General features: G+C 41.1%; 1 protein-coding gene across 1 annotated transcript in view; it reads left to right on the forward strand.

Annotated features, from left to right (window-relative positions):
• Positions 1–24557, forward strand: part of NUP210L (nucleoporin 210 like) — an 83389-nt gene that overhangs the window by 33956 nt on the left and 24876 nt on the right. Inside the window, exons 13-27 of the mRNA XM_030302164.1 lie at positions 1950–2148; positions 4593–4738; positions 12405–12626; positions 13912–14085; positions 16213–16405; positions 18400–18488; positions 19155–19259; positions 19564–19665; positions 20604–20732; positions 21060–21187; positions 21979–22111; positions 22767–22829; positions 23195–23374; positions 23995–24075; positions 24170–24301. Of these exons, the coding sequence (XP_030158024.1) occupies positions 1950–2148; positions 4593–4738; positions 12405–12626; positions 13912–14085; positions 16213–16405; positions 18400–18488; positions 19155–19259; positions 19564–19665; positions 20604–20732; positions 21060–21187; positions 21979–22111; positions 22767–22829; positions 23195–23374; positions 23995–24075; positions 24170–24301 (2076 nt within the window). The remainder of the gene's footprint in view (positions 1–1949; positions 2149–4592; positions 4739–12404; positions 12627–13911; positions 14086–16212; positions 16406–18399; positions 18489–19154; positions 19260–19563; positions 19666–20603; positions 20733–21059; positions 21188–21978; positions 22112–22766; positions 22830–23194; positions 23375–23994; positions 24076–24169; positions 24302–24557) is intronic.

Genomic DNA, 24557 nt, shown 5'->3' on the forward strand with positions numbered 1-24557 from the left:
AACTCAACCTGCTGCTTTTTTGATAAAGTTTTATCAGAACACAGCCACCCTCATTCATTTAGGTATTGCCACTTTCAAGCCACAACTAGAGAGTTGGCGGTTGTCTCAGAAACTGTGTGCCCCCCCCCCCCGCAAGCCTAAAATGTTTGCTGTCTAGCTTATTCCAGAAAACTTTTGCTGATTCCCACGGTAGACAGTGGAGAGCCATCCCAGGTTTTTAAGGTCAATAATATGGTAGAGCTTGTGTTTAGAAAGTACCTGATTATTTTTTTTGTCGGTCACAAGTATAATATTAAAAAAAAAAAAAAAAAAAAAAAAAAGGAGGGGTGCCTGGGTGGCGCAGTCGGTTAAGCGTCCGACTTCAGCCAGGTCACGATCTTGCGGTCCGTGACTTCGAGCCCCACGTCGGGCTCTGGGCTGATGGCTCAGAGCCTGGAGCCTGTTTCCGATTCTGTGTCTCCCTCTCTCTCTGCCCCTCCCCCGTTCATGCTGTGTCTCTCTCTGTCCCAAAAATAAATAAACGTTGAAAAAAAAAATTAAAAAAAAAAAAGGAATGGAAGATATTTGCTAGTGCTATGTACTAGTAGATTAGAATTGATCGAAGGGAGAAATGAAGGAAAACTGTCCAGTTAAGCCTGACTTAGTAATATGGTGTTGAGAATAGAGAAAAGGGGGAAAATGAAGTGTTATTTTGCAGGTAGACTTAGTCAGATTTGATGCCCAGTGGAGTGGGGAAGACTGAAAGATTTAAAGACAGGGGTTTCTGCAGCTTTGGCAGCTGGATGAATATAAAATGCAAGAAAAGGAAAAAGGAAAAGAGGAAGAAGATGAATTCAGTTTTGAATACATTTAGTGTGATTCACCTGCGGAGCATCTGGGTGAATATTTGTTATTGATAATAGGGTTCTGAAGTACAACTGAAAGATTAGGACTAGAAATAAACATTTGGAATTATCAGCATATGGTTGGCCATTGAAGTTTTGGAACTGGGTAAGGTTTCCGAGGAAGAGCACATAGGCAGAAGAGAAGGTGAACTCTAAGTAATATGTGTCATTTTAAGGGATGTAGGCAGAACAAGATGAACTAGCAGAAGGAGCAAGGAAAGTGACAGAAAAAATAGTCCCTTTGGGCTACCATAACAAAATACCACAGACTGGGTGGTGTATAAACAACAGAAATTTATTTCTCACAGTTTGGAGCCTGAGAAGTCCAAAATCACGGCACCAGCAGATTTGGTGTCTGGTGAGGGAAAATTCCAGATTCATAGGAGGCTGTCTTTTTTGCTGTAACCTCACATGGTAGAAGGGCTAGGGAGTTCTGTGGGGTCTCTTTTATAAAGGCACTAATTTAATTTCATTCATGACCTGATCACCTCCCAAAGTCCTCACCTCCTAATACCATCACTTTGGGGAATTAGGATTTCAACATAGGAATTTGGGGGGGGGGGGACACAAACATTTAATCTATAGCATTTAATCTATAGCAAAGACAAAAGATATTTTTTAAAAGATACTGAGAAGAGGAAGTGCTTTGTATCTGAGGTTAGCAAAGTTTTTCTGTAAAGGGCCAGACAGTAAATATGTTAGCATTTGTAAACCACGTATATATACTCTCATATTCTTCTTTGTTGTTGTTTGTTTTAAAACCTTTTAAGGATGTGAAAACCATTCTTAGCTTACAAAAACTAAGAAAATTGGGCACTGGCCATCATTTGCCAGATTCTTGCTGTATGGTGTTAGATGCTTTAGAGAAATCAGTTGATGAAGGAATGAAATGAGTGACATGATTAACACTCCCTCCCCAGCACACAGTATATGATACATATTTTTGTACACAAAACATACATATGTGTTTACGTATGTGTGTATTTAAATACTTAAGGAACGCTTTCTTTTCTTCTTAGACTTTCCTGACATAACTTTCTTGAAAGATTAATTTTTTCCCTCTAGATATATGTCCTGAAACTGAACAAAATGGAACTGTTACCATTTCATGCTGATGTGGAGATTGGCCAGATTATAGAAATCCCCATTGCAATGTATCATGTAAATAAGGAGACCAAAGAAGTCATCGTGTTCACAGACTGCTCTCATTTATTGTTGCATCTGAACATGGATAAGCAAGGGGTCTTTACTCTTCTCAAGGAAGGTAAGAGTAAGCCTTTTATTTTCTCCTTCCTTTGTCTTTGAGTGAAAGGACCAATCATCAATTCAGAAACTACAAACTATAGTATAAATTCACATATTACCTTTCTTTGTAGTACTTTTATTTATTCCATCAACTGCCTTGTTATGATGTAATTTAAAAACAAAGGCACAGAAATTGAATAGCATTTTCAGAGTCCTTGTAGCTATTCCTTCAATTCCTATGAAGATCTTTCTAATCTCAAGCTTCCTCTTTCTTTAATATATATATCATACATCTTTCTAAGATAGATGTAGTGACATTATTAAATTTATTCAAAAAAAGAAAGTATCTTTTTCTTTCTTTCTTTTTTTAATGTTTGTTTATTTTTGAGAGTGGAGGAAAGGCCAGAGATGGGGGGACAGAAGATCCAAAGTGGGCTCCGTGTTGTCAGCGGGTTTTGAATCATGAATGGTGACATCATGGCCTGAGCTGAAGTTGGACGCTTAACTGATGGAGGCCCTCAAGGCACCCCAAGAAAATATCTTTTTTTTTCTTTTTTTCATTTTTGAGAGACAGCGTGACGGAGGGAGAGGCAGAGAGAGAGGGAGATACAGAATCCGAGGCAGGCTCCAGGCCCCAAGCTGTCAGCACAGAGCCCGATCTGGGGCTTGAACTCACGAACCATGAGATCATGACCCGAGCAGAAGTTGAACGCTTAACTGACTGAGCCACCCAGGTGCCCTGAAAATATCTTTTTCTAATGAAAAGAGAATATGAAGAAGCTATCCATAAAGACCAACATCATTTTCTCTTACCAAACGTTATGTGTGATCCTGATTACTATTGTCTTTTAATCAGTAATAACAGTGGGTAGCATCCAACATTTACTTAGCTATTTGCTATTTGCTAGGCTCTGTTCTGAATACTTTTCATATATTAGCTCATTTAATTCTCACAGTACATCTATAATTTGGACTTCTCCCTTGCCAAGTGTACTATATAATATCTCTTTCGGAATACCTGGGTAGCTCAGTAGGTTAAGCATCTGACTCTTCATTTCAGCTCAGGTCATGAGCTCATGGTTCGTGGGTTCGAGCCCCGCCTCGGGCTCTGGGCTGACAGCACGGAGCCTGCTTGGGATTCTCATCTCCCTCTCTCTCTGCCCCTCCCTCACTTGTGAGTACTCTTTCTCTCTCCTGTGTCTCTCAAATAAACAAACATTCAAAAAAATAATGTCTCTTTCCTCTTCTGTGTTCTCAAGGTGTGTCTCCTAATTTTTAGGCCCTCACTATCTCTCACCTAGAATATAACAACATCCTCCTAATGCTGCTTGCCTTTGATAATCCATGGCCACCACATGGAGTTTCATGAAACTCACTTTCATTACTTTTCCTGCTCAAAAATCGAGAGGCTTCTCACTGCTGGTGGAATAGAGCTGAAATCCTTAAAGTTTATGTTCAAGGCCTCTACAAGAAAACCCAGTGTGCCTTTTATAACTTCATATTTTGGCTTCATATATGTCTCTAGCCACACAAACTGCTTAAGTGAAAATTTCCCGTATAGCCACCCTTCACGTACTCCTGCGTATCTCATTTGTATTTCTATCTTTGCTCATTCATCACTTGAGATACATCTTATACATGTCTAAATCTTCCTTTATCTCTCCAACTAGAAGTAATCTTTCTGTTTTCTAGACTTCCATGTTTATCATTTTCTTTTTTTAACTTTTATTTTAGAGAGAGAGCATGAGCAGGGGAGAGGGGCAGAAGGAGAGAGAGAGTGAATCTCAGGCTCCAGGCCCAGCGCAGTGCAGAACCCAACCCGGGACAAGATCTTATGAACCATGAAATCATGACCCGAGCCAAAGTCAGGAGTTGGACGCTTAACTGACTGAGCCACTTAGGCGCCCATGCTTATAATTTTCTATTAATACTTTAATTTATGTAAATGTTCACTTTCCCGTTCTAAACTATAAATGCCTTTGCTGATATATATGTTATGTTCCTCACTGAACATAAAATTGTGTCTTACCTGATACATGTTAATAGAAGGAACAGATTTTTATATAGATTTGATATAAACATTTGGGGCCTAGTAGTGTATGAGATCAAGATGTTTGTTTTTTTTTTTTTTTTTTTTTTTTTTTTTTTTTTTTTTTTCAACGTTTATTTATTTTTGGGACAGAGAGACAGAGCATGAACGGGGGAGGGGCAGAGAGAGAGGGAGACACAGAATCGGAAACAGGCTCCAGGCTCTGAGCCATCAGCCCAGAGCCCGACGCGGGGCCCGAACCCACGGACCGCGAGATCGTGACCTGGCTGAAGTCGGACGCTCAACCGACTGCGCCACCCAGGCGCCCAAGATGTTTTTTAATGTATTAAAATTCTTATATTTCTATAGACTGATCCCCATTGAGAACTGACTGCTTATTACCCTAATGAAGTCATGTTTTTTTTGATTTGCAGGTATTCAAAGACCTGGACCAACGCACTGTTCTAGTACACATATAGCAGCCAAATCTCTAGGCCATACTCTGGTAACAGTGAGTGTGACTGAGTATGAAGAGTATTTGGAGAGCAGTGCCACGTTTGCTGCTTATGAACCCCTAAAGGTGAGACATTTCATGGTAAGGAACTGGCATATCTTTTCATGGAACCCACTGTGTCCACTTAGAGTCTTGCCAGCTGTCTGTGATTTCTGTGAAAGATCAGTTATATTTGTGTTCTCTTTATTTACCACTCCTTCACTCTTAGCTCTACAGTTCTGTCATCAAGCCTGAGTATCAGGGAGTGTACTCCCTCATGTGTCTGCCACAGGAATATCTTCAAGCTCTGTCAGCAAGTTGTAGATCTTTTCATTTCTTTCTTCTTTTTTATTGAGGTATAAAATATGTATAGTAAATTACATTAAGTATGCTGATCTTAAGGTACTATTTGAATTTTTACATGTGCATATATACCTGTAAACATGACTCTGAACAAGATATTGAATATTAGTATGGTCTCTTTTAAAGAACTCTGAAAGAAAACTTGATTCTAGAGAGGGAGGTCGTCATCTTTTACCCTTTATACTTCAAGATTTTCAACAGAACAGTCATTATGGAGGGCCCTAAGGACTGGCCCGTTATAACTGGGACACTACGGCAGGTGGCAGTTCAAAACAAATGTAGAGCCTGGGATGCTTTCATAGTGGATCCCTTCAAGAACTACAACTGATGTCTAAAAGTTCTTGCTAATAGATACACATCCCGACTCAGTGACTCTTGGGACAAGGAGACACTCAATGGGGGGGAATTAACACTAAAGAAAGAAGCAAGGTAAGTTGTTAATTGTAATTTTGCATTTTAAGTTGGGCTTATTGCACATTATGCAGCATAAGTATTAAACATATGGTTCAAACATATTTATTTGTTCTCAGTGGATGAATCTTCCTACTTGCTTAATTAAATGAAAGTACTTGGCTGTGGTTCATTGTCATTTCATTAGGTTTTCTATTTTATGATTATTCCTAGCCTTATTTTATATTTATTGAGTCTCCACAAATCACATCTGCATGGATGAAAACCATCGTTAAAGGAGAGGAAATAAAATGATGGTTTTCCTTTTCTTTCTTTTCTTTTTTAATTTTTTTAGTGTTTATTTTTTTTAATTAATTAATTTATTTTGAGAGGGGTAGCACAAGCAGGGTAGGGGCAGAGAGAGAGGGGAGGGAGGGAATCCCAAGCAGGCTCTGCACTGTCAGCACAGATCCAGGTATGGGGCTTGAACTAACGAACTGTGAGGTCATGACCTGAGCTGAAGGCAGATGCTTAACCAAATGAGCCACCCAGGCACCCCTTAATGTTTATTTTTGAGAGAGAGAGAGAGGGAGAGAGAGAGAGAGAGAGAGAGAGAGAGAGAAATGAACATGAGTGGGGGAGGGGCAGAGAGAGAGGGAGACAGAGAATCTGAAGCAGGATCCATGCTGTCAATGCAAAGCTGGATGTGGGGCTTGAACCCATGAACCATGACATCATGATCTGAGCCGAAGTCAGATGCTCAGCCGACTCAACCACCCAGGCACCCCTGATGATTCCCTTTTCTGTGTAGTGCTTTGGTCATAAATTTTCCCCTTTACCTTCTTAAAAGAGTACATGTGTTCTACCTTTGTTATCAATATTACGTTTCAGTGCATGGTATAGTTCTCAATTTGTCCTTGTACATGGAATTTACATTCAATTCAGTTGATCTGGTTAATTTTGGACTATATATTTAGGAGAAAGGAATAGTTTGTCTTGCTTTCTCAAGGAGGCCTTCTGTGAAACCTTTGACTAATTCTGCTTCTCCTATTAGAGGCTTGTGTGCACACTGTAGTGTGCCTTTTTGTAATGCTCATTATTCTCTTTACCAACTTCAAATCTGTCTTTCTCAGACCGTGAGCTCCACTGTGAGGCAGGACCTCATTTGACTTTTTATTACTGTATCCCCCAATGAGCCATCAATGAATACTTGTTGAATTGACTTACAAATACATTATTTAAGAGAGTACTGCCATTAGACACAGGAATGTTTAATTTTAGTAATTTCAATTATCAGTATGATTGACTAATTCAGGAAAGAAATACTAAGACATGATTTGTTTACATTTTTAGAATGATTGCTCAACCCTGTGCTTCATTTTGCAACTTAGTCAATATTGTAGACACTGTGTGGCACAGGAAAATAACCTACACTTTGATAATACTTTATTCTCCTAAAACTTTATTCTCCAAGTTTGTTCATCTCTAAATAGGATACCAATCTTGACTGTACCCCTTAAGTGAGAGTTCTTTGAAAAATAGGATGAAGTGTATAGATGTATTACTTTATATATTTAGGACAAAAGTTATTTGCTAATTTAATAAAATATCCATTTAATGGATAAATTCTTAGAAACATATAATCTTCCAGAGCTGAATCAGGAAGAAATAGAAAATCTGAACAGCATGATTGCTAGTAATGAAATTGAATCAGTAATCAAAAAACTGACAAACAAAAGTCTAGGACCAGATGAGTTCACATGTGAATTCTACCAAACATTTAAGGAGGAGTTTATAGTTATTCTTCTCAAACAATTCCAAAGAATACAAAAGGGAGGAAAGCTTCCAAATATATCCTACAAGGCCACCATTACCATACTACTAAAACTAGACAGAGACACCACAAAGAAATAAAACTACAGGTCAATAGCACTGATGAACATAACTGCTAAAGTCCTCAACAAAATATTAGCAAAGGGCATATAACAATAGATTAAAAGGATCACTCATAAGTGGGCTTTATTCCAAGAAAGCAAGGATGGTTTAGTATTCACAAATCAATGTGATACACCACATCAACAAAACACATGATAAAAATCATGATTATCTTGAGGGTGCCTCAGTGACTCAGTTGGTTAAGTGTTCAATTCTTGATTCTGGCTCAGGTCATGATCTTACAGTTTTGTGAGTTCAGGCTCTGCGCTGATTATGTGGAGCCTACTTGGGATTAGCCCTCTCTCTGCCCTTCCCCCTGCTTACGCTCTCTCTCTCAAAATAAAGAAATAAACTTAAAAAAAAAATCATGATTATCTGAACAGATGCAGGAAAAGGGTTTGACAAAACTCAATATGCATTAATGATGAAAAATCTCAACAAAGTGGGTTTAGAGATAACATATGTCAACATAATACAGACCATGTATGAAAAAAACACAGCTAACACCATACTCAATGGTGAAAAACTGAGAGCTTTTCCTCTAATATGAGGAACAGGACAAGGATGCCCACTGTCACCACTTTTATTTAACATAGTACTGGAAGTCCTAGCCATACAATCAGACAAGAAATAAGTGGCATCTATATTGGTAAAGAAGTTAAACTATCACTGTTCACAGATGACATGATACTAAACATAGGAAATCCTAAAGACTCTACCAAAAAAATACTAGAAGTATTAAGTAATAAATGAATTCAGTAAAGTTGCAGGATCCAAAATTGATACCCAGAAATCAGTGGTGTTTCTATACACTAATAAGTAGCAGAAAGAGAAATTAAGAAAGTAATACCATTTACAGTTACACCAAAAAGAATAAAATAGCTAGGAATAAACTTAACCAAGGAGGTAAAAGACCTGTACTGTGAAAACTATAGAACACTGACGAAAGGAATTGCAGATGACACAAACAGATGGAAAGATGTTCCATGCTTGTGGATTGGAAGATTTGATATAATTTAAAATGTTTTTAAATGTTTGTTTATTTTTGAGAGGGAGAGAGCATGTGCAGGGGAGGGGCAGTGAGAGAGGGAGACAGAGGTTCTGAAGCGGGCACTGCACTGACAGCAGAGAGCCCAATGTGGAGCTTGAATTCACGAACCGTGAGATCATGACCTGAGCTGAAGTTGGATCCTCAACTGACTGAGTCACCCAGGGGCCCCTTATTATTATTATTTTTAATGTTTGTTTATTTTTGAGAGATACAGAGAGGCAGAGGATACAAGGCAGGCTCTGCACTGTCTGCACAGAATCCAATGTGGGGCTCAAACTCATAAGCTGTGAGATCATGAGCTGAAGTTGAACACTTAACTGACCGAACCACCCAGGTGCCTCAGAATTAATGTAATTTTTTAAAGTTTATTTATTTTTTTTAAATTTTTTTTTCAACGTTTATTTATTTTTGGGACAGAGAGAGACAGAGCATGAACGGGGGAGGGGCAGAGAGAGAGGGAGACACAGAATCGGAAACAGGCTCCAGGCTCTGAGCCATCAGCCCAGAGCCTGACGCAGGGCTCGAACTCACAGACGGCGAGATCGTGACCTGGCTGAAGTCGGACGCTTAACCGACTGCGCCACCCAGGCGCCCCTAAAGTTTATTTATTTTGAAGAGAGAATCCCAACCAGGCTCCGCACTATCAGCATGGAGCCCGATGCGGGGCTCAAACTCATGAACTGTGAGATCATGACCTGAGCTAAAGCCAAGAGTCAGACACTCAACCAACTGAGCCACCCAGGCGCCCTGCCCCAGAATTAATGTTATTAAAATGTTTGTATTAGCCATGTAATCTACACAGATTCAATGCAATTCCTATCAAAATACCAACAGCATTTTTCACAAAACCAGAACAAATAATACTAAATTTATATGGGACCATACAAATGACCCTGAATAGACAAAGAAATCCTGACAAAGAAGAACAAAGCATGGAAGTATCACAATCCCAGATTTCAAGATATGCTACAAAGCTGTAGTAATCCAAACAGTATTGTACTGACACAAAAATAGGTATGTAGTATGTAGATCAATGTAACAGACTAGAGAGCCCAAAAGTAAACCCAGGATTGTGTGGTCAATCTTTGACAAAGGAGGCAAGAATATACAATGAAGAAAGGAGGATCTCTTCAACAGATGGTGTTGGGAAACTGGACAGCCACATAAAAAAGAATGAGACTGGACTACTTCTTTCACCATGCATAGAAATAAACTCAAGATGGATTAAAGACCTAAATATGAGACCTGAAACCATAAAAAACCTAGAAGAGAACTGGGGCTCCTGGGTGGCTCAGTCGGTTAAGCGCTGACTTCAGCTCACGTCATGATCTCACGGGTTCATGAGTTCAAGCCCTGCATCAGGCTCACTGCTGTCAGCCCAGAGCCTGCTTCGGGTCCTGTCTCCCTCTCTCTCTGCCCCTCCCCCACTCATGCTCGCTCTCTCTCTCTCTCTCTCTCTCTCTCTCTCAAAAATAACCAAACATTAAAAATAAAAAGGGGCGCCTGGGTGGCTCAGTCGGTTGAGCGTCTGACTTTGGCTCAGGTCATGATCTCGTGGTTTGTGAGTTCCAGCCCTGCTTTGGGCTCTGTGCGGACAGCTCAGAGCCTGGAGCCTGCTTCGGATTCTGTGTCTCCTTCTCTCTCTGCCCATCCCCCACTTGTGCTCAGTCTCTCTCTGTCTCTCAAGAATAAATAAATGTAAAAAAAAAAATTTTTTTTTAAAACAACTAAAAATAGAAATACCATGGGGTGCCTGGGTGGCTCGGTTAAGCATCCGACGTCGGCTCAGGTCATGATTTAGTAGTTCATGAGCTCGAGCCCTGCATTGGGCACTCTGCTGTCAGCACAGAGCCTGCTTCGGATCCTGTCTCCCTCTCTCTCTGCCCCTCCCCTGTTTGCTTGTGCACGTGTGCTCTCTCAAAAATAAATGTTTTTAAAAAAAATACCATATGATCCAGTAATTCCACTACTAGGTATTTAACCAAAGAAAATGAAAACACTAATTTGAGAGGATACATGCACCCCTATGTTTATTGAAGCATTATTTACAACAGCCAGGGTATGGAAGCAGCCCAAGTGTCCCATCGGTAGGTGAATGGGTAAGGAAGATGTGGTAAGTATACACATGCACAAACTGGAATATTACATAGCCATAAAGGATGAGATCATACCATTTGTGACAACATGGATGGACTTAGAGGGTATTATGCTAAGTAAAATAAAGAAGTCAGACTGAGAAAGGTAAATGATTCCGTATAATGTCACTAATGTGGAATCTAAAAAGCGAATAGATAAACAAAAAGCACAATCAGTCTTAGGAATTCGGTGAACAAACTGATGGTGGTTGCTAGCTGGGAGGGGTGGGGGTTGGGCAAAATGGGTGAAGGGGAGGGGAGATACAGGCTTCTAGTTACTGAACGAATGAGTCCTGGGAATAAAAGTCACAGTGTTAAGGGAATGTAGTCGGTGCTGCTGTAATGATGTTATATGGTGACAGATGGTAGCTGCACTTGTGAGCACAGCACAACATACAGAGATGTCGAATCACTATGTTGTATTCTTGACACATTTAACATTGTGTGTCAACTATACTCAAAATATATATACATTTTTTTTTTAATTTTTTTTTTCAACGTTTATTTATTTTTGGGACAGAGAGAGAGACAGAGCATGAACGGGGGAGGGGCAGAGAGAGAGGGAGACACAGAATCGGAAACAGGCTCCAGGCTCTGAGCCATCAGCCCAGAGCCTGACGCGGGGCTCGAACTCACGGACCGCGAGATCGTGACCTGGCTGAAGTCGGACGCTTAACCGACTGCGCCACCCAGGCGCCCCTTTTTTTTTTTTTTTTTTTTTTTTTTTTAAATACATTTTAAATGCCTATACAGGGGTGCCTGGGTGGCTCAGTTGGTGGAGTGTCTGTTTGACTCTTGATTTTGGCTCAGGTCATGATCTCACAGTTTCTGGGTTTGAACCCTACGTCGGGCTCTGCGCTGACAGCATGGAGCCTGCTTGGGATTTTTTTTTTCTCTCTCTCTCTTCCCCTCCTCTACTTGTGCTATTTTTCTCTCTCTCAAAATAAATAAATAAACTTTAAAAAAATAGTAATTCCTAAAAAAATTTTTTAAATGCTTATACAGCTATTGTTCAATACCTTTTATGTGCACAATATTATATTAAATCCAGCTGAGGGAGATAAATTCTCTTTTATTATTTTATTTTTTTTAATGTTTATTTTTGAGAGAGAGAGAGAGAGAGAGAGAGGGAGAGCACACGTGCACACACACAAGTGGGAAGAGGCAAAGAAAGAGGGGGACAGGATTGGAAGTAGGCTCAGAGCTGTCAGCACAGAGCCTAACACAGAGCTTGAACTCATGCACCATGAGATCATGACCTGAGCTGAAATCAACAGTCAGATGCTTAACCTACTGAGCCACCTGGGTACCCTGCATAAGACTTATTAGACTCACATATGAAGCATTTGACACATTTAAACAGCATTAGGAGGAGTGCCTGGGTGGCTCAGTCGGTTGAGCGTCCAACTTCGGCTCAGGTCATGATCTCGTGGTCCGTGAGTTCGAGCCCTGCGTTGGGCTCTGTCCTGACAGCTTGGAGCCTGCTTGGGATTCTGTGTCTCCCTCTCTGCCCCTCCCCCACTCATGCTATGTCTCTCTCTCTCTGTCAAAAATAAGTAAACATTAAAAAAAAATTAAAAAAAAATAAACAGCATTAGGAGATGACTTAATGTACAAATGAATAGTACAGATGAATGCTGCAAGAACTTAGAGGATGTGGAAGTGGTTGTGGTCTGGAATGATTAGACATTAATGGGTGAAGTGACCCACAGGCCTGAATATATCGGTAGGATCTAAATTAGTACAGAGGTTGAGAAGCTTCCAAGTGAGAGGCATCATGTACATGTCTCCTGGTTTGGGAATTAACAATCTACGAGTTTTTCGCTTGAGAAAACTGTTGAGTTGACCAATCGAGGATAATTTCTTTGAATGTCATCAGGCTGTAAACCCTGTGGAAGTGGCGTTGGTGACATGGCGGTCTGCAAAGGAAATGGTGTTTGAAGGGGGCCCGTGTCCATGGATCTTGGAGCCCTCCCGATTCTTTTTGGAGTTGAGCATGGAGAAGACAGAGAAAATTGAATTAACACAAGTCCGGCTGCCAGCTAAGCGAAAACAGAACCAGTACATCTACCGGGTGCTGTGCCTGGATTTAGGGGAACAAGTAAGTAGAAAATATGTTTTCCCTAACATTTCTTTTAGCAATTAATACTCCAACAAATCTTTTGTGTTTCTAGCCATTCCTTTTCAGATTCTTTTTTTTTAATGCTAATTTATTTATTTTTGAGAGACAGAGTGAATGGAGGAGGGGCAGAGATAGAAAGAGTGAGAGCATCTCAAGCAGGCTTCACACCATCAGTGCAGAGCCTGACATGGGGCTCAGACTCTCAAACCATGAGGTCGTGAGCCATCCGAAATCAAGAGTCAGATGCTTAACCAACAGAGCCACCCAGGGGCTCCCTTTCCTTTTCAGATTCTAATAGATTTCATTTATACTAGATAGGAAAATTCTAATTACCAGTTAAAGGCCTTTTAAAAAAACTTTTGCAATCCTTTAAATGTACTCAAAGATTTTACTCATTTGATAATTCTGACAGTTCACTAAATGGTTCAAGATTCTTTTGTAATCATGAGCTTATTTCAGTCACTTTATCACTATAACTCAAATCTTTGTTGTCTAGACTAGATGTTATATGGTTCCTCACCTCCAAAGAATGCAAGGAAGGGAAAGTTAAAGTCATCTATTAGCAATTTTGATTGGTTAGCAATTGTGAGTGGTGAGCAGTTTTGAAGAACCAGTTAGATCTATACAGATAAGATAGTATATTGCCTTTTATCAGTTCAATTAGTTTTATTATTTTAGAGGTAGTGATGGATCCGCCCAGCTATGCCCTGCTTCTATCAACACCAGAAACAAAGGTTTGCAGTTTGACTGGGGTTGAGAATTCAGTGTATGACTCTGTGTAACCAGCTCACAAGAAATCGATACGTGATTTTAATTAATAAGAACTGTGCTTCTTTCTAAAGTCTCTCGTGAACTTTGTTGTGTATGTGGCTGGCTGTCAGCGTCAGAGTCATCACCCCTGTTGGAGCCCTCTAACCTTTTGTCTCCACGGTCTGTTACTCATTTGGTGTTCCACCAGAGAAAGGTTGAAACACAGAATAGTTTTTCCACTTTTTACCAACTGATAACAAAAGATTTGGTGGAGGAAAAGACTGAAGTGATTGATCAGAATTAGATTTTTTAATGTTCCCTTTGCTTCCAAATTTCCGTGATACCTTTGTTTCTCTTAGCACAAGAACTATGTGCATAGATTAAGAACTATGATGATTATGATGTCCAGAGACACCCTGTACTGGAGATTGAACGATTCTCAAGTGTATAGATTGGCCCAGCTGACATCGAGTGTCTACTCATGGTTGCCTCTTGCTCTGCTGTTTCCTTAAAGGCTCTGACATTCCGAATTGGAAATCACCCAGGTATCCTGAACCCTAGTCCAGCTGTGGAGGCTGTGCAGGTACGCTTCATGTGTGCCCACCCTGCCAGCATGTCAGTAACCCCAGTGTACAGAGTGCCAGCTGGTGCCCAGCCATGCCCTCTGCCACAGCACAACAAGCAACTGGTGAGTACAGTGGTGCCAACTAATTTGGCACTTTTGTCTTCTGTGCCTTAGAGATAAATGCTCTGAAGTATGGCTTTTGTCTTATCAAAGTTACACTTGATCTTAGCCAAAAGGCCGAGAAGCAATTGTTGTCTTACTAAAGTTAAGGAGACTGGGGGCGCCTGGGTGGCTCAGTCGGTTGAGCGGTTGAGCGGCTGACTTCGGCTCAGGTCATGACCTCGCACTCCGTGAGTTCGAGCCCCATGTCAGGCTCTGTGCAGGCAGCTCGGAGCCTGGAGCCTGTTTCTGATTCTGTGTCTCCCTCTCTCTCTGCCCCTCCCCCGTTCATGCTCTGTCTCTCTCTGTCCCAAAAATAAATAAAAACGTTGAAAAAAAAAAATTTAAAAAAAAAAAGAATATATATCTATCAAGATCAAATCTATTTATTTTTTTTTATATATATGAAATTTATTGACAAATTGGTTTCCATACAACACCCAGTGCTCATCCCAAAAGGTGCCCTCCTCAATACCCATCACCCACCCTCCCCTCCCTCCCACCCCCCATCAACCCTCAGTTTGTTCTCAGTTTTTAAGAGTCTCTTATGCTTTGGCTCTCTCCCACTCTAACCTCTTTTTTTTCTCTTTTTTTTTTTTTTTCCTTCCCCTCCCCCATGGGTTCCTGTTAAGTTTCTCAGGATCCACATAAGAGTGAAACCATGTGGTATCTGTCTTTCTCTGTATGGCTTATTTCACTTAGCATTACACTCTCCAGTTCCATCCACGTTGCTACAAAAGGCCATATTTCATTTTTTCTCATTGCCACATAGTACTCCATTGTGTATATATACCACAATTTCTTTATCCATTCATCAGTTGATGGACATTTAGGCTCTTTCCATAATTTGGCTATTGTTGAGAGTGCTGCTATGAACATTGGGGTACAAGTGCCCCTATGCATCAGTACTCCTGTATCCCTTGGATAAATTCCTAGCAGTGCTATTGCTGGGTCATAGGGTAGGTCTATTTTTAATTTTCTGAGGAACCTCCACACTGCTTTCCAGAGCGGCTGCACCAATTTGCATTCCCACCAACAGTGCAAGAGGGTTCCCGTTTCTCCACATCCTCTCCAGCATCTATAGTCTCCTGATTTGTTCATTTTGGCCACTCTGACTGGCGTGAGGTGATACCTGAGTGTGGTTTTGATTTGTATTTCCCTGATAAGGAGCGACGCTGAACATTCAAGATCAAATCTAGATCAAAAATAAAACACAGGTATAGAAGATACTTTGAGGGACATTGGGGAAAAATAAATATTGACTGTATATTAGATGAAACTGAATTAATATTCTTGTGTGTGCTAATACTGTTTTTCTTAGAATATTCGCATTCTTAGAAAATGCATGCTAAATTATTTAGGGGTAAAGCGTCATGATGTTTACATCATTTAGCAAAAAATAACCCAAGGGCACCTGAGTGGGCTCAGTTGGTTAAGCATCCAACTTCGGCTCATGTCATAATCTCGTGCTTTGTGGGTTTGGGCCCCGCCTTGAGCTTTGTGCTGACAGCTCGGAGCCAGGAGCCTGCTTCAGATTCTGTGTCTCCCTCTCTCTCTGCCCCTCCCCTGTTCACACTCTGTTTCTCTCTCTCTCTCTCTCTCGAAAATAAATAAACATTAAAAAAAAAAAAAAACAGACAAACACACTTGGTTGGAGGGTAGGAAATTAGAGGGAGAGACAGATAACACGAGTGGTGAATCCAGGTGAGATGTGTCTCAGTACTCATTATACTATTCCTTCATCATATCTGTTGGTTTGAAAATTGTCAAAGAAAATAGATTGGGAGAAACATGAGCCCTAGCTTCAGGGATATCTTACTGCCTCCTGTGTTGTTTTTTTCATTTTTTTATTTCTTTTTTTTTAAATTTTGAGAGAGAGCATGAGTGTGAATGGGGGAGGGACAGAGAAAGAGGGAGAGAAAGAATCCCAAGCAGGCTCCATGCTGTCAGCACAGAGACCAATGTGGGGCTTGAACCCACGAACCATGAGATCATGACCTGAGCAGAAACCAAGAGTCAGACACTTAATTGACCAAGCCACTCAAGCGCCTTGCTTTTCTTTTCTTCTTCTTTTTTATTTTTTTAATGCAGATTCCTGTGTCAAGCCTGAGGGACACAGTCTTGGAACTGGCAGTGTTTGATCAGCACAGGAGAAAGTTTGATAATTTCAGTTCACTAATGCTAGAATGGAAATCCTCAAATGAAACACTCGCTCATTTTGAAGATTATAATTCAGTAGAGATGGTAGCAAAGGATGACGGCAGCGGACAGACCCGGCTACACGGTATTATGGTGACTTACAAATCCTTTCGCATAACCTGCTAAATGTTTCTGCACGAAGTATTTCCCTTGAGTGATGGTTTATTTTATTTATATATATTTTTTTCATGTTTGTTTATTTTTGAGAGACAGAGCATGAGCGGGGGAGGGGCAGAGAGAGAGGGAGGCACAGAATCTGAAGCAGGCTCCAGGCTCTGAGCTGTCAGTACAGAGCCCGACGCGGGGCTCGAACTCACAAACCATGAGATCATGACCTGAGCCGAAGTTGGACACTTGACTGACTGAGCCACCCAGGCACCTTGGTGACAGTTTATTTTAGATTTTATCATACCTCTCCTTTCATCTTTGATTATTGTATGTTTTAGCAAACATAAATGTAGATTTCCTTGGTTGCAAAGCTAGGGTCTAGGATGCAGTATTTCTCATAAGAACATAAAATTACTTTTTTTTTTTTTTTTTTAATTTTTTCAACGTTTATTTATTTTTGGGACAGAGAGAGACAGAGCATGAACGGGGGAGGGGCAAAGAGAGAGGGAGACACAGAATCGGAAGCAGGCTCCAGGCTCCGAGCCATCAGCCCAGAGCCCGACGCGGGGCTCGAACTCACGGACCGCGAGATCGTGACCTGGCTGAAGTCGGACGCTTAACCGACTGCGCCACCCAGGCGCCCCTAAAATTACTTTTTAAAGTAAATAATATTGCCTATTATTTACCTAATAATGAAAATTTTATTCATTTATTAGAAAATATTTATTGGGGTGCTATTAAATGTAAGGGCCTGTGCTAGGCACCTGAAGGTGGAGTGGTACGTGAGATAGTCGCAGCCTCTGCCTTAATGGACTTCAAACATTACAACTGTGTTAGGTGTTTTGATGGGCAACTATGAGGTGCTTTAAGATTTACAATAGGAGAACCTAACCTAGTTCAGAACAGAGAAGGCTGCCTGAGAAAGTAACATTGACACTGAGACCTTAACATTGCAGGGGCAATAGAAAGAGGAGACAGAAAAATGAGCCAAATAAAGTGAGTGAATCCTACCGAAGGGCCAGAGGAACAAGCAGAGGTCCTGAGAGGCCAGCGAGCCCTCATATGTAATTGCTTCTCAAGCCTCTGCTTGTATCACATTTGCCATTTCACCAAAGCAAGTCAGCTGCCAAAACCGGAGTCAAGGTGGATGAGAACTACTCAAAGGCATGGATACCAGCAGGCACAATTGTATGGCAGTCTACCACAGATCAGTCCCAAAGGTGAAGAAAAAAGGGGTACAAAGGCCAACCTTTAAATTGCTGGCATGAGCATTTACACGGATGGTATATCCATTCATGGAATAAGAAACACTAGAGAAGGGGAAGTAAAGATTCAGCCTTCTCCCCACCCACAGGAAACTTACCCATAGGACAAGTCTAAGAGCTTGGGAACGTGGAAACATAGTGCTCAAGTGTATGTAATACTATAATGCTCTAATACCATAATACTGTAATACTGTAACCGTATGGTATAGTTAGTGTAAAAAATGGTAGCAAGGAGGGGCGCCTGGCTGACTCCGTGGTTAACTGTCCAACTCTGGGTTTCGGCTCAGGTCATGATCTCAGTTTTGTGAGTTTGGGCCCTGCACCAGGCTCTATGCTGATAGCTCAGAACCTGCTTGGGATTCTCTCTCTCCCGCTCTCTCGTCCCTTGCCCACTTGCTCTCTCAATCTCTCTCTCTCTCTCTCTGTCTCTCAAAATAAAGAAGCTTAAAAGAATAAAAACTGTTTCTGTAAAAAAAAATTTTTTAAATAATAAAGAAGCTGAGAAATAAAGTGGTTGTCCAGGGTCCCTTAGGAATATAGTGGCAGAGTCAACACAAAAACTCAGTTTTCAGTTTCTTGTATATTTCCCCACAAAGTAGTTTTTCCTCTATGCAATAAAACATCATTTGGGAAAAATTAGGGCAAAATTTGGTTTTCTGGAGACATTTTTGTGTTCTACATGTTATTGTTTCTCCTATATCTCCAGGTCATCAGGTCCTTAAGGTACATCAGTTAAAAGGGACTGTACTCATTGGAGTCAATTTTGTGGGCTATTCAGAGAATAAAAGTCCAAAGGTAAGTGGAGACTATTATATTAGAAATAGAAATCAGGGGCGCCTGGGTGGGTCAGTCGGTTGGGTGTCCCACTTTTGGTTTCAGCTCAGGTTGTGATCCCAGGATCATGGGATCAAGCCCCATGTTGGGCTCTGCACTGAGTGTGGAGCCTGCTTAAGATTCTCTTTTTCCTTCTGCCCTCTCCCCTGCTCGCGTGCACTCTTTCTCTCTAAAATAAAAAAAATTAAAAAAAAGGAAAGAAATGGAAATCACTGAAATTTAAGGCTTTTCTTTAAACTTCATTTATTTATAACTTAAAAATCATTTCGGGGCGCCTGGGTGGCGCAGTCGGTTAAGCGTCCGACTTCAGCCAGGTCACGATCTCGCGGTCCGTGAGTTCGAGCCCCGCGTCGGGCTCTGGGCTGATGGCTCGGAGCCTGGAGCCTGCTTCCGATTCTGTGTCTCCCTCTCTCTTTGCCCCTCCCCCGTTCATGCTCTGTCTCTCTCTGTCCCAAAAATAAATAAACGTTGAAAAAAAATTTTTTTAAAAATCATTTATAACTAACTCTGAGAACTATGCACCTCTCTGATTCTGTTATCTTTGGCATGTGAAAGAACATTGGGATCTTCTCTCAGCTGAGGAATTAAAAGTTTATACTCACCTTTGTGGTGCCTGTGTGTTTCTAGGAACTTTCCAACTCGCCCAGATCTGCGGCCGTGGAACTGCTCCTGGTAGATGATGTAACTATACTGCCTGAGAATGCCACCATCTATAACCACCCTGATGTGAAGGTAGAAGTTGGAGGGATCTAGTGAAATTAGATCTGGTTGGAGGGGAAGAGTATTAGGTTATTAAGGTTAATGTATGGCAATAAAAAAAAAAAAAGCTCCCTTACATATTGAAAATCAGTGATAAGCATATGTAACACATGTGTAATACTTTGGGTAGTAATACTTTAATAATCATAGTTTGTCTTTGGTCCATTGACCTTAATCTTTTAATCTCATACTTTTCCTTCAGTAGCTAGGAATTACTTTCTTTGACTTATTTATAAACCGAATAAAATGGACTATTGTTTGTCTGATCTTTCCATAGGAAATATTTAGCCTTGTGGAAGGATCTGGTTATTTTTTGGTCAACAGCAGTGAGCAGGACATTGTCACCGTCACTTACATGGAAGCAGAAAGCTCTGTCCAGGTAAGTTCTAGAGATAGGTCCCAGGTTGATAGTCTCAGGTCAAAGTTCATTCTTACGAAAATGATCGGGGAAAAAATGCCATTGTGTGTCTCGAACTTGTTATAAAAGTAACATTTGCGTCTTTTTTTTAACCTACATATATTCGCCAACCAAAAACAAGGTTTGTTTTTTTTTTTTTTTTCCTTCAACTAGCTGGGCAATTTTTGCTTCTGGTTAAAATGAGACAGTATAGGAGACATCTAATTGTAAGATTTTCATTAAAAGAGGGTTCGTTTCTATAAATTTCAAAGGGTAGTTAATTAGATGTGCTGTCGACTTTATAACCTGAGGATATAATGTTTTTAGCCAGGATATGACAACTCAGTATATTAAGCTATCTTTGTAGTCAGTATGCCAAGGCATTTGCTTTTAGTTGACTTTTAGTAATAAAAATAATAGCTTACATTAGCATAAGTGTATATTTCCTTTCCTTCTAAAAGCTCAAAGGAATGTAACTTACCTTGGTCATAATGTTTGTTTTTAAGAGGGTGGATTCAGCACTGCGTGCAGGTGCCATGCTGGGCAGGACCCACAGCACAGGACAGAAAACCAGGTCTTCCCACTGTGTCCCTCCCGCCCCATGGCCCCCGTTGCACTGGTGATTTCAGCGTAAATGGACTGGATTTTCTTCATGAAATCCTTTCCCCATTCATAGTTAAGAGGCTGGATGTGTATGTTGTATTTTGCCTCAATTCAGTCAACTTAAACTTTGCTCTTTATCAGTTAGTATTTCTTAAGGGTGCATATTGTGCTGTGCCTAAAACATGTAATGTGACTTCTCAGTTCCCATCACAAAGGAAGTAAGTTGTTGTATTTCGTGCTTTTAGTGAAAATAGTTGTTTTGATTATGCTCAGGGCACGTGTGCTTCTTTACCCAGCTACCATCTTCTTCCTTCTAGTTAGTTCCAGTACATCCTGGATTTCTCACCTTGGAGGTCTATGATCTGTGCTTAGCTTTCTTGGGTCCAGCAGTGGCCTACCTCAGGGTGTCAGACATACAGGAGCTGGAGCTTGACCTGATCGATAAGGTGAGAGACGTTTGCTGTGTTGCATCAGAGAAGCAGGCCTCATTTTCACCCTGTAGCCTCATTCACGTAGTCTGTGTGGCTCCTGTGTGTCACCAGGACCTTCAGTGATGTTCATGGAAATACCTGTCCTTAAAGAACAATGCTCCGACGTATAAGATAAACAGTACTCGCAGCTAAACCAGCACGTAGGGGTTAGGGCCATTCGATCAAAACCTGACCGGGAGCATTCAGCGCAACAAAACACTTTGTCACCCTCAAAGAGTTATTAGACTGTCCTTGGTGAATGACATACTCCTACTAAAATTACCTTTCTTTTTTAACAACTAGGTTGAAATAGGTAAAACTGTGTTAGTAACTGTGAGGGCTCTCAGCCCTTCCAAACACCCATTCCAAAATAAGTACTTCAGAAACATGGAGCTTAAACTGCAGTTGGCTTCTGCCATCGTCACCCTGACGTGAGTGCCACCTCAATGCCTCCTCCCCATGCTGAGCACCAAGCACCCGCTCTCCCTGTGTTCTTCTCTCCTTTTCTGTCACAGGGCCTTTCAGCCCGTACTCTCCCCATATCCAGCTCTGTACAAAGTGCCCCTTCCACGTTCTCAGATATGTTTTGTGGGACAGATTGACACATCTCATGAATATTCCCATCTCATGAAACTTCTTGGATGATATCCCCTGGGGTGCTTCAGGATAGAGGACCTTCAGAAATCTCCCTAGAAGCAGAGGTGCCGGTACTCCCCTCTGTGAAAGGGGAGTACAGAGAATCCAGGGCGGCTTAGGATTTGAAGTTTTGCCAGCGTTTGCAACGTTGCCCTTATTCCTTTGGACCCTTGGAATAAATATTTGGCCTTCAGGAGCTTCCTGCCTTTGCCATGAACTTTGTCTTGACTCTGGAAATTAACTTTCTGGCTGTTCCCTCTAACTACAGTTAAAATGAACAGAAAATGTTAATTAAAGCATCTTAGAAAGAAGCATAACTTGCTGCTCTTAAAATCAGATCTTTCTCGGGTGGCTCTGTTAAAGTGTCCGACTTCAGCTCAGGTCATAATCTCACAGTTTGTGAGTTCAGGCCCCGCATGGGGCTCTCCGTGGTCAGCACAGACCCAACTTTGGATCCTCTGTCTGTGTGTGTGTCTCTCTCTCTGCCCTGCCCCCACTCACGCACACCCTCTCTCTCTCAAAAATAAATAAAAACATTTTTAAAAAATCAAATCTTTCTTACCTAAAAACACATGTGTCTTTGTAGGCTCATGGAGGAGCAGGATAAATACTCTGAAAATTATATCCTTCGAGCTGTTGCTATTGGGCAAACCACACTTGTGGCTGTTGCCAGGGACAAGATGGGGAGGAAATTCACATCAGCCCCTCGCCAGATTGAGGTAAGGAAACCGTCTCCTCCAGAATCCATACCTCAGCTCATTTACCTTTATTCATCTTTTTCTGTTTAGTTTGCACAAGTTAAAAATCATGTGATGGAAGAAAATGATAGTTGTCTGACTCTTAAAGCAATATGTAATTTACTTTAGGTTTTTGTTTTTCTGTGTAAAAGTAATATGCTTCTTGTAGAAAATTTGGAAAGCAAAAAATAAAGACACAGCATGAAAATCACCTATAATTCCACTACTTAGAGGCAACCATTATTAATATTTTGGTGTATTTCCTTCACTTTTTCCCCATGCTTATTTTAACATGGATGAATCACACTGTTTTTTTCATTCTAATCTTATGTCAAAAGTATTTTTTGATGTCATTAAAAGCTCATTGTTGGCCATTGGTAGTTGTTGAAGCTGGGTGATAGGTACCTGAAAGAGCATTTTACGATTCTAATGACAGCTTTTATTCTGATAAGTGGATATATAATTTTTAAGCATTCCCATTTATAATTTTTTGCTACTGTAAATAAAATTTATATTTATAAATGAAGTAAAATACATCTGTGTATAGGATTTTTTTCCTTAGAATAAGCTGCATGATCATTTGTTACAAAATTGACTCTAGTCCATCCCTGTTATCTTTGTGTTTTTCTTCTTCAAGGTGTTTCCTCCATTCAGACTTGTTCCAGAGAAAATGACACTGATTCCAACCAACATGATGCAGGTGATGTCAGAGACAGGAAATACAATTCACCCTTTCTCCTCACCCCACTCTGCCTCACTCCAACACAGAACACACCCTTCTTCCTATTGGCCTGCTCTTGTCTACTCCCAGCCAAGTACAGCAGGATCTGATAAAGAACAAAATTAGTTCTTTCCTGTCCCCTAAAGAACAGGGTGTAACCTACCTCTTGGAACCCCATAGATGTTGTGTGGCACTTGGATTTCTTCTGCATTTGAGTTGATGTGGGATATGTCTCTTGGGAAGTGGGGGAAGATAAGAGGTCAAGTTGCTTGGGCAAAACATTGGGAAAAGAGATATGATTTCTCCCCATGTTCCAGGCATTCACTGGCATGTTTAAATTCCAGGTAATGTCTGAAGGTGGCCCCCAGCCCCAGTCTATCATTCACTTCTCCATCAGCAACCAGACTGTGGCTGTTGTGAATAGGAGGGGGCAGGTTACGGGGAAGGTAGTTGGCACAGCTGTGGTCCATGGCACCATCCAGACAGTAAATGAAGATACTGGCAAAGTCATTGTGTTTTCCCAGGTATTTGTTCTTTGTTCTGCTCTGCTTCTACTTTTCCAGCTGGGAACCATATTGGGGGATGTGGGGTGGTGATGAGGAGGGTGTCAGCAACCCAGGAAAACCCTTTGAGTCCTTTACCTGACATCCTCTGAACCAAGCGTAGGAAATATGTAATCTTTAGTATATAAAAAACACACACACACACACACACACAAAAACACAGAGTATTTGGCATTGTTATAAGACATAGTCCCTATCCTTAAGAAATTGTTTAGGGGGGCGCCTGGGTGGCTCAGTCGGTTGAGCGTCCGACTTCGGCTCAGGTCATGATCTCGCGGCCCGTGAGTTCAAGCCCCGCGTCGGACTCTGTGCTGACAGCTCAGAGCCTGGAGCCTGCTTCTGATTCTGTGCTCCCCCCCTCTCTTCGCCCCACCCCTGCTGTACTCTGTCTCTCTCTGTCTTTCAAAAATGAATAAACATTAAAAAAAAAAAAAAAGAAATTGTTTAGGGAACAAAAACAATCTATAGCATATTTTGTTGTTGTTGAATGCCCCAAATAAGCACAGAGTAGTTATCGTAAGCATCTCTGCCCACTGCACAGACAGCCCCTTGTAGTCCAAGCTTGCTTCCCTGTTGAACAGGATGAAGTACACATTGAGGTGGTTCAGCTACGGGCTGTTAGGATCCTTGCACCTGCCACTCGACTCATCACAGCGACTGAGGTCAGTCAGGTGGCTCCATTCTCAGTGCCTTCCGGAACACAGTGCCAGCTGGGCAGGGCTTACAGCAGTACAGCACAGCCCCACTTCTTTTCAGATGCCAGTTTATGTTCTGGGAGTGACCAGTACCCAGACTCCTTTCTCCTTCAGCAATGCCAACCCCGGACTCACATTCCATTGGTCCATGAGCAAAAGAGATGTATTGGATCTGGTACCCAGGCATTCGGAGGTATGAATTTTTTAATAAAGTATTTTAATTAAGATATATATATTGTTTTAGACATAATGCTATTTATTGTACACCTAATAGACTGTAGTATAGTGCAAACATAATTTTTATGTGTACTGGAAAACCAGAAAATTCATTTTCTTTATTGCAATATTTACTTTATTGTGGTGGTCTGGGACTGAACCTGCAGTGTGTCTGAGGTGAGCCTCTACTTGGTGATAAATAGCTTTGATGGGACGCCCAGGTGGCTCAGTCA

This window comes from Lynx canadensis, chromosome F1 (genome assembly GCF_007474595.2).
Source record: "Lynx canadensis isolate LIC74 chromosome F1, mLynCan4.pri.v2, whole genome shotgun sequence".
NCBI lineage: Eukaryota > Metazoa > Chordata > Mammalia > Carnivora > Felidae > Lynx > Lynx canadensis.